The 10,519-nt window shown below is 45.1% G+C and overlaps 1 protein-coding gene across 1 annotated transcript in view; it reads left to right on the top strand.

Moving 5' to 3' along the window:
* Nucleotides 1-261: 261 nt before the first annotated feature.
* Nucleotides 262-10,519, top strand: part of myo15ab (myosin XVAb) — a 53,484-nt gene continuing 43,226 nt past the window's right edge. Inside the window, 18 exon segments of the mRNA XM_038712929.1 lie at nt 262-345; nt 348-582; nt 585-695; nt 698-2,704; nt 2,707-2,853; nt 2,856-2,878; nt 4,045-4,978; nt 4,981-5,294; nt 5,642-6,400; nt 6,509-6,628; nt 6,778-6,940; nt 6,943-7,094; nt 7,398-7,595; nt 7,793-8,034; nt 8,507-8,900; nt 9,176-9,258; nt 9,780-9,843; nt 9,961-10,070. Of these exon segments, the coding sequence (XP_038568857.1) occupies nt 304-345; nt 348-582; nt 585-695; nt 698-2,704; nt 2,707-2,853; nt 2,856-2,878; nt 4,045-4,978; nt 4,981-5,294; nt 5,642-6,400; nt 6,509-6,628; nt 6,778-6,940; nt 6,943-7,094; nt 7,398-7,595; nt 7,793-8,034; nt 8,507-8,900; nt 9,176-9,258; nt 9,780-9,843; nt 9,961-10,070 (6,098 nt within the window). The 5' untranslated portion in view covers nt 262-303.

Genomic DNA, 10,519 nt, shown 5'->3' with positions numbered 1-10,519 from the left:
GGGACCAGATTTGGGCAGTGTACAACTGCTTTGGCCAGATGGACCTGTCCTCACACAAATATTGAACCTGCATATAGTGCCGGCACAAAGTCAACTAGCATATCTAAACCAGGGAGTCTTTTTAAGGTCAGACTCCTGATTATATTTTCTTAACATATCACATCACATTTTATATTAAAACTAAAAGACATATTATATTATTTAAACTTGAGTATTGCGTTCCATGTGATATGTGTTTGTTTTTATGTTTACAGCATTGCATCCTGAAGAGAGGGCATGGTGTGCTCCTAGCCACTTGTCAAAATGCCCGGCAAGAAAGACGCCAAGAAGGATGCAAAGAAGGGTGGAAAGCCTGAACCAGAAAAAAGAAAGAGGAGGAAAAAGGAAAGGATGACAAAAAGGGAGGAAAAGACAAGAAACCCAGCAAGGATGATAAGAAAAGTGGAAAGGATGATAAGAAAGGGGGGAAGGATGATAAGAAAGGGGGGAAGAAAGGAAAGGAGGAGCCACCCAAGGGGAAAGATGATGGAAAGAAAGGAAAAGATAAAGGGAAAGGTAAGAAAGTGGAGTCCGAAGAGGAAGAGAGGAGCTCCTGAGTGATGAGGAAGAGGATGAAGAGTTAAGTGAAGAAGAGGAGGAAGACTCAGAGGATGACAGGAGAGGGAAGGGGCGAGGAGGCAGGGGGGCTAGGGGAAAGAAGGGGGGAAGTCTAGACATGCGGAATACTCAGAAGAAGATGACGAGGAGGATGAAGATGAAGAGGAGGAAGATGATGATGAAGAGGACTATGGGAAATCCAAAAAGAAATCTAAAGATGGCCATAAAGGAGGGAAATCGGATGCTGATACAAAGAAGAAAAAAGGTAAAAAGAAAGAGGAAGCTCCACAGCTTCCAATAAAGGAAATCCCAAAGAAAGGTCTGAAGAACATGTCCAGAATGTTCATGAAATTTTCTGGATTCAAGAGACGCAGGAACAGCAGGAAGAAGCTAAAAAGTACATCACGTTTGTTCCTGGGGTTAGGGAGGAGAAAGACCCGCCTTGCTAAAAAGAAACGCCGCAAGTCCATGCTGAAGAACACCTCTCGATTCATGATGAGGTTTAAGGCCAGCAAAAAGAGGAAAAAGGAGAAAGAGGCCAAAGAGAAGGAGGCAGCAAATGGTGGGAAAAAGCCAACCTATATGTTGCTTCGTCTGGGAGGAGGGAAAGAATCAAATGAAAAGAAGGGGGGCTTCTTCAAAGGCTTATTTGGAAAAAAGAATGGTGCCGGGGCTGCTGACGACTTCAAAGTCAGAAGTGTGTTGCTGGGAAAGGTTGCAGCAGCAACTAACTGGCTGACCAAACGCTTCCTGTCCACAAAAATGCGAGGGCGTAGAGCACATAGGCAACAAGCCAGCTCCAGAGGTTATCTCCATGGTTACCATAATGATGGTTATGAGCAGGAGGAGGAGGCTTATGGATACAACCAGCAACATTCAGTCCACCAGAAAGGTTATGGAGGCTATAATGATGGTTATGGTGGTTATGGAGACGAGGCAACTGCAGCATATGGAAGCCAGGGTCAGTTCGGCTACTATGACAATGGAGCAGGGGGAACAGAGTATCAAGACTTGGGTTACTATGAGGAAGAAGTACTCTATGATCCAAATTCAGAATATTATGAAGGTGGTCTTCATGATGAAGGCCTGGTGGACTACAGTAACCCATATTCCTCTGCCCCAGGCTATTATAACAACCAGGAAGTTGATTACTATGGTTACCAGCAACAACAGGCAATGGCAATGTACGGTGACGAGGGTCTAGACTACTATGTTATGGGTGAGGACCAAATGTATCAGGGAGATGGATTCTTTGACCCTCAGGCTCATGGTTATTATGATGAAAATGGTCAAGGAATTCACTACAGTGATGGACAAGGGGGTTATTATGACAACCAACAGGCAGGATATTATGAGAACCCTTATGCAGCAACTATGGGAATGCAGGGGGGATTTTCACCAGACCATCAACTTAATTATAGTGATGCTGGCATGCCCTACCAAGACTACAGCTCTCAGCAGGCAATTGGATTCCCACCAGGAGGCCAGGAGGTCTTTGGCTTTGGAGGGCAAGGGATGGGTCAGGTACAGGATCTGTATGGGGGCCAATATGCTGACCAGTTGGACCAATATGAAGATGATACTGGTGGAATTCAGGGAGGGGAGATGACATTTCGAGTTCCTAGACCTCAAGTGCGTCTATTTGGGAAAGAGCGCCTAGATGTGCCCCTGCCCCCTCCACCTACTTTGCCACCTGATCCAGAATTTGAAGATATGTCAGAAATACAGTATGAAGACCAGATTCCTCTTGCACCAGGTCAACTTGGTGACATGATGTCATTACAGCAGCAAATGGGAATGTCACCACAACAAATGATGATGTCACCACAACAACAAATAATGATGTCTCCTCTAGAACAAATGATGTTTTCTCAACAACAAAATATGTTGCCCCCTCAAGAACAATTGATGATGCCCCCACAGACAATGTCACCACTGCAAAAGATGTCACCACAACAACAAATGATGATGTCTCCTCAAGATCAAATGATGTTTTCTCAACAACAAACTATGTTGCCCCCTCAAGAACAAATGATGATGCTCCCACAGATGTCACCACAGCAACAGATGATGTCACCACAGCAGCAAATGATGTTACAACAAGAACAGGTATGTCTGCCCAAATGATGCCATCACAGATTCTGTCACCACAGCAGCAGATGATGCCCCAGCAAATGATGTCACCACAGCAGCAGATGATGCCCCAGCAAATGATGTCACCACAGCAGCAGATGATGTTGGCGCAGCAACAGATGATCTCCCAGAAATTATTTCACCACAGGTAATTCTAGATCTGTTGTGTCTCTCAGCGCTAGAGGGTCACAGAAGGGCAACTTTGCTGACTTTCAGCCTGATTCCTATTGTAATGTGGGGTGAACATGTTAATATGTAACACAAATTCCCACTGTTTTAAAGAGAACACACCTCCACTGCCCCGCCAAGCAACCAGCTGGAGTTACACAGCATGTAGTTCCTTCTTTTAAGTCATCCAAGCCTAGAGGGAGACCCAAAGCATTTCTTACAACTAAATAAATATTTCACCACAATGTTAGCTTTCAAGTAGGGAAAAAAACAAGACAGTGAGCGATTTTTTGTACTGGAGATATTTCTATGATATAAATAAGTTGGAATATTTGTGGCTACTCAACAGCCAATCAGTGGCTACTCTTGCAGATTATAAGTGTTTAAACAATGAACATCTCCTTATTACTTGCCATCAGTAGTAATTCATCCCAACCTCTTATCTATAACAAGTGACTTATTATTGTCATTATCATAAACATGAATTGAAATGAAGATACTGTTGGCACTGGATATGCCTGTTTGCTTAATTTTGACAAAACACAACTGACATCCCGATCACTGCAGTGACAACTGCTAGCCAGGTGCAGCTGATGTGTTGACCCTCAGCTGGCTTGTTCCGTCAGTACCTGGAGCATGGTTGTGTGTGACAATGGGGGGCCTTGAAACATTTAGTCGGTTGCCTGAAGCAACCCTTTTCTGACATAATGCTTAGTTTATGACCAGCAATGTAACAAATAGTTATAGGTACCATGTTGGGGTGGAGAGGTGTCGTTGCGGGGGTCTTACATATTGCAATTTTTACAATTAATACTGTTGTTTGTTGTTACAGAACTTGATTATGCCATTTTCTCCGCAAAGATTAGGTGCATGTAGAAAAATGCGTTCTTCCACACTTCACAACAGTGAAATGTGTCCTTGATATATGGTCCACAAAAACATTTAATTGCAGAGCAGAAGCACCTATTTACAGAACTTATTTTCCATATGGTGTATGATAGTACTCTTGTTGGAATACTGCATTTGTACTGTAATTGTCACTACAACCTAATACTATTTTCAGCTCTGCTAGCCCCATTTGCTACCTCAATGTATTATTTTTTCATTCTCAATATATTCTGCACATATTTTTTTGTGATCTTTCAGCAGCAAATGATGACAGACCCGATGATGATGTCACACCAACAGGGTTATGGCCCAGTGTCGATCCCCACTCCAACTGCCATGATTATAAAGCAAGCAAGTATGTCCCCGCTTCCTGCGCGTCGCATACAAGCCTCCCCAACTCCATCCCGCCGCTCTGTCATCATGTCACCCCAACAGATGCAGCACCATCCCTCTGCCATGGCTTCCCCAGTACCATCTCCTATGCTTGCACAGAGACGCAGCCCCTCACCACAACCATCTATGAGGAGTGGGTTCATTAATGCCCAAAGACCCCCATCTGTCATGTTGAGACGAATCTCCCCTCCTTCATCCCCCGTGGCCTCGCCCATCGCCCGTCGTAGAATGCAACCTCAGAGGTCACCATCTCCCCTGGCTCGAGGGCCCTCACCCCCCCACTCTCCCCGTACCTCCATGATCCGCCAAAGTCCTCCACCCTCACCAAGAGCGTCAATGAGACAACGTTCGCCACCTTCCTCACCCCGTGCTTCCATGAGGAGGCGAAGTCCCCCACCTTCTCCCACTCCAGCACGCAGCCCGTTTGGAGGGAGGAAGATGCGTGGGCCACCTTCCCCTCCCCTATCTCCTGGTCATGCATCCCCCCGTCTCTCTCCACAGCTCAGTAGAAGACCATCTCCCTCTCCCTCCCAGTCTTATCGCAGTTTATCCCCTGCAGGGCACAGGCCCTCACCATCATCTCCTACCCTCTCTCGTCGCTCAACTCGGCTACTCAGGGACCCCACACCATTGGCCCGGCCTAGGATGGGGGGAAATGTTCCCTTAGGTACTGTCAGACCTTCTCCTATGGGTCTCCGAGGGCGCCCAGTTCCCCCACCCACCCAAAATGTGCGTCCCTTCCGTGCCTCCTCCATTCGAAGCAATAGGTCTTCTGTTCTCACAGTGGACTCTCTCAACTCCTCCCTTTTCACTCCCCCCACATGGTCCACCGGGCTCCTCTGCGGAGGAGAGAATCTGGCCGATTTGCTCCTCGCCCTGTGGCTCGTGGACGCCCCCTCATGGCACAGCAGTCTATAAGAAGGATGCCTCCTGCCTCTCCACAGCCCTCCTTGAAACACATGCCATATTCTGCATCACCACGCCTTTCTCCTCGACTTTCTCGTCAGTCCTCCCCTCTCCTGCTCCCTCGAGCTGCCCATCCACCCACATATGCACCAGAAACGTATGTGTCTGGCCCCTATGCTGATCCTTATACTGAGCAGTTGCATCAGTTTGTTCCCCCTTCTTCCCCCATGTTATCTGGTGCTTTGCAGAACCAGGCTATTCAACATGCCTCCTTTGCTTCACCCCTTGGCCCACAACCAGCCCAGATGGTAGGCATGGGTGAGATGGCTTCTGAATATGTAGAACATTATGCTCCCTCATCCCCTTGCTTTCTGGTGCAATGCGAAACCAGGCTATTCGAGATGCATCCTATGTTTCCTCACTGCCGAGACCAATGTCACTTTATGAGCAGCCTATGGCCCCTTCATCTCCCATGTTGTCTGGGGCGCTGCAGAATCAAGCCTTAAGAGATGCATCTTATTCTTCTCCTTTACAAAGGCAAATGTCCCCTCGTGAGCAGCCTATGGCCCATTCATCTCCCATGCTGTCTGGGGCGCTGCAGAATCAAGCCTTACGAGATGCATCTTATTCTTCGCCTTTACAAAGGGAAATGTCCCCTCATGAGCAGCCTATGCACCCTTCTTCACCAATGCTGTCTGGAGCTTTGCAAAACCAGGCAGTGAGAGATGCCACCTATGTGTCTCCTCTTCAAAGACCTCAGTCCCCATATGCCCAATCTGTACCTTCATCTCCAATGCTTTCTGGAGCCATGAGACATGGTCAGGCACTAAGAGGTGTGGCTTCTTATCAGACTCCACAGCTCCATTCACCATACGGGCCGACTATTGTTACTCCATATGATTATATCTCTGAGCCTGGCCCAGCACCACTGCTTCATGATGCACTGCAGAACCGGTCTGGTCTGCAGAATGTCTCATCTTTAAGATCCCCCATGATGCAACACCGTAACCCTTATGCACCAGCTGGGCCACAGCTCCACAGTGCTCTTACACAGAACCCAAACCTCCGTCAAGCATCTTATCAGACACCTGTGCAACTCAGGCGATCCCCATATGGACCCCCACCACCCTCTTCACCAATTTTGGGAAGTGCCCTACAAAATCCACAGCTGATGCAGGCATCGTACCGGCTGCCAGATGGATCTTTGGTGTCACCATATGCAGATTCACGTTCCTCCCCATTGCTCGGCCATGCCATGCAAAACCAACAAGTTCGTGGTGCCTCATACACCTTGCCTGATGGATCAATTATCAGGGTAGGTATAAAAGGAGCATGTCGAAATAACTATACAACCTGACATGTATGTTTGTCCACATGGAAAAACAATTGTTGCCCTGTCCTATATAACTCCCCACCCACACAGGACCCACGTGTGCCCCAGAGGCCCACGTCTCCTAACCTTTCCAGGGCTCTTCAGAACCAGGGTCTCAGAACTGCTTCATATACTCTCCCTGATGGCACCATTATAGACCCCAGACAGCAAGTAACCCATGACTTATTACTATTTACTTGAATTGAATCTGCCTCTTATGTTGTATTATATTCCTTTCTTCTCCCTCCCTACTGTTGTTACTCATGTAAAAGTCAAAGTTAATGAAGATTTTTCTCACTCAACTGTCTCTGCTCATTCAGCAACCCATTTCTCCAAACCTGGCCAAGGCACTAAATAACCCAGCGCTGCGTGAAGCCTCCTATTCTCTTCCTGATGGTACCATCATGATTGACCCTAACAAAAAGAAGTCCCCGAACCTTACAGCAGCACTTCAGAACCCCTACCTGAAAAGTGCATCTTACACCCCCCCGATGGTACTATCATCATTGATCCACGGAAACCCATCTCTCCAAACCTTTCCAATGCTCTTCAAAACTCTGCTCTGCGGAATGCCTCCTTCACACTACCAGAAGGGGTTCATGACCCCAATACACCCATTTCACCAAACCTGGCTAAGGTTAGCTAAAGATTTAGACTCTTTGGGTTTTTTATTTTTCCCTTTACTTTCACAGCATCTGTAACCTTGCATGTGTGTTAATCTATTACTATTTCTGCCACTTTTTTGTATATATAGTAGGACTTGTGTAGAAGAGCTGAAGTATAGGGATTTTAAATAGTTTCAACAAATTGTTGCATGTCTTTTGCTAATATTAACTGGCAATCAAACACACTTAGCTGCTGCTTTAATTTTCTGACGATTAATTGAACTGTTAAACCTCTCAGGTTTTCCTTAACTGAAAACAGCTTTCGTAATACTTAGGCCCTCAGTAACCCAGCCTTGAAAGGAGCTTCATACACCCTCCCCGATGGAACTATTATCGTGGACCCAAGGAAACCAAAGACCCCCAACCTGACAGCCGCCCTGCAGAATCCCTATCTAAAGGGTGTGTCCTACACTCTGCCTGATGGAACCATCATCATTGACCCACGGAAACCAGTTGCCCCTAACCTGTCTAAAGTGTGTACCTGTTAAATTTATCTTCATTTACTTTGCTCCAGAACCCATTTGTTTGTTTTTCCTGGTCCCTGTGTTTGTTTAAAAAGCAAACATAACATTTTAGACATTTGAAGTCTTCAGTTTGATGACAATAATTATCAAAATTTACCAAATTCTGATTGCAGCCTTGAATAACTACCTGGTGTCTTGTGCTGCAGGCTCTTACGAACGAGAACCTTCGTAATGCATCATACCAGCTCCCTGATGGTTCCTTGGTTATCCCTGGTCAGAAGCCCTCCACTCCCAACCTTGCAGCTGCTCTGAGGCAAAACCAGGCAATCCGGTCTACAGGTCTCTATCATCTGCCAGAGAACTATGTGCTGTCAGGCGTACCCAAACCGACAACTCCCAACATCAACTCTGCACTACGGAAAGAGGAACTCCAGGGTGTCCATTTCAGGTGGGGAACTACACTTTAAAAGGAAACTAGGAAAGAGAATGGCCTGATAGCCTTGTCGAGGTGTTGCACAGAATTACCTGTTGAGAAATGAAGCTGCAAGCTAGGCATTAACTTTTACCTATGAAGAATGAAATATTAGTCCTTTTTGACCAAAACGTTCCGGGAACTATGGAATCGGGTGGTGTTTCCACCTCACCTGAAGAACTATGAAGATTAGATAAAATAATACGATGATTGATTAAAAAACAATGGCGGTGTTAGTAATGCAATTTTTACACTTGAGAAGCAACAACACAGACTTCCTCAAAATGTTCTTGGTCCTCTGGGAAGGTTCCTGTGGTGTAAACTCCCTATATGTAGAAAAGCAGCATGATTTGCCATTACTATCACAATGACAAAATTCCACAATGGCCATGTTGCACATCCATGTGTTACATGTTTCTAATTGAAAAGAACATTCCTTGTTTGACAGGCTGCCGGATGGCTCTCTTCTCACACGTCGGTTCCACAACCCAAGCCTGTCGAATGCCATCCAAAATCAGCAGCTTCGCTATGCTTCATACAGCGTGCCAACAGGCCTGCAGGGTGAGGATAATCACTATGCTGTGGTTCCTCCCTATGGGCCACGCTCAGGACACTGGGCCAGGAATGCCCAAGGAGGAGGGGAAGGAGGAGAAGATGTTTGGGCAGCTGAAAGGGTTTTACCACATGGGACGGTCCAGAATCTGTCAAAGTGGTCCATGTACAGAGAAGATGGGGTGTTAGAAGGATTTTCACCCACACCTCGGGTTGTGGATGGACAGCCTCAGGACACAGACTGGACTCCTGACAGAGATAGAGTACCTGGTCAAAGCTGGTATGACAAGGTAGCTAAATGTATGAATTCATGTGTTATTCATGTGTCTGTCTGTGTACCCATTTTAGGAAGATTAGGTGTTTCACTTTTACATTTGTGTGATTTTTTAATGACAGCTGATGGACAATCAATTGGTATTGGAATGAGTGCAATATACTGTAGACAATATAAAAACATTTTCCTGTAGAGTTCACAAACAAGAATATTTGAATTTCTTTTTGAATTTGACAATGTTGGATCACAATGTTGGACTAATTACATCCCATTATGTGTGTATGTGTCCAGATCTACTCTATTTTGAGCATGCCCACAACAGGCCACAGGCCGAAACGCTGGGCAGAGGGAATGGAGGACATGACACAGCTGCCGTAAGCAGAATCCTGTATTAACAAACAGCCTCAAAGCTCATTTACTCATGTCATACTTGCAAGTATGTTGTTGCTCCAATGCAGAGCAGCAAAGCTCATTTCAATGTATATCCTTTCAGTTTCTTCAAGTATGTGTCCCAGTGTGCTTAGTAGTCTTTGAAAATCCTTAGGAATGTGTGTGAGTTCAGAAAGAAGTCATGCGCATTAAGTATGTTAAGTATATTATTAAAATGCAACACCCAAGTAGATCTCTGTCAAACAGTGATCAAATCCAGAGGAATCCCATGCATTAGATATGTGCTATTTCAATAGTAATTTGAAAGAGAATATTCTATAATAATTTCCTTACATGCTTAAAAACATATTTGGTCTGACTTTGACATCACATAATTTTACCAGTTTTCACTGAAAAAGATCTTAAATGTCATTGAAAAGTTCTTAATATTGGATGTCACAGTGAGCTCCAGTGTGACAATATGTGCTCTCTACATGTGTGTTTAATTTCCTCTGTTTAATTTCAGTGAGCTGAATGAGACCACAGTTCTGATGAACCTGAAGAAGCGCTACGACCAGGAACTTGTATATGTATGCTTAATTTGTAATTTGCAAATTAAATAACTAATGTCATCAAATGTCGTGGACACTGCCTGCTACATCCACTCTCCTTCTTGTCCTTTCTTTCTCTCTTTTTCTTACACACAGACCTACATAGGCAGCATCCTCGTGTCTGTGAATCCCTACAAGTTGCTCAACATTTATGGCACAGACATGGTGCTTCAGTATGCAGGCCGCGGCCTGAGTGACAACCCTCCGTAAGACTTGGGAGTGTGTGTGTGTGTGTGTGTGTGTGTGTGTGTGTGTGTGTGTGTGTGTGTGTTGTGTGTGTGTGTGTGTGTGTGTGTGTGTGTTAGACCTAGTCAATTAGCCCCTGAACTTATTAACTCCAAAGAGGTTCATGTTTTAAGTCTGGTTTGGTTGTCTGACTATGTGTTGGCAGTCAGACAATGACAAAATTGTGTTTGCACATCTATAAAATCTGATAAAGAGCTAGGCAATTGGTCAAAGAATATTGATGATTCAGAAAAAGTACTCTCACAGTTATTCATCATCATGAAAATATTTTAGGGTTACCTCAAAGATAATCTTCTGAAGTTCCTCTAAATTTGCAGGTGTAAGCTCTTTTGAGTGCTTTCTAGTGTTGAACAGAATACACCAACAAAAATCTTTTAACAATAACCTTTGAGTCAGTGTGTTCCTGTGT

This window comes from Micropterus salmoides, unplaced genomic scaffold (assembly GCF_014851395.1).
Source record: "Micropterus salmoides isolate LMB-PRFRI ecotype aquatic unplaced genomic scaffold, ASM1485139v1 Ms_hic_scaffold_12, whole genome shotgun sequence".
NCBI classification, from domain to species: Eukaryota; Metazoa; Chordata; class Actinopteri; order Centrarchiformes; family Centrarchidae; genus Micropterus; species Micropterus salmoides.
Note: the sequence above shows the minus strand (reverse complement) of the source record. Positions and strands in the feature narration are given on the sequence as shown.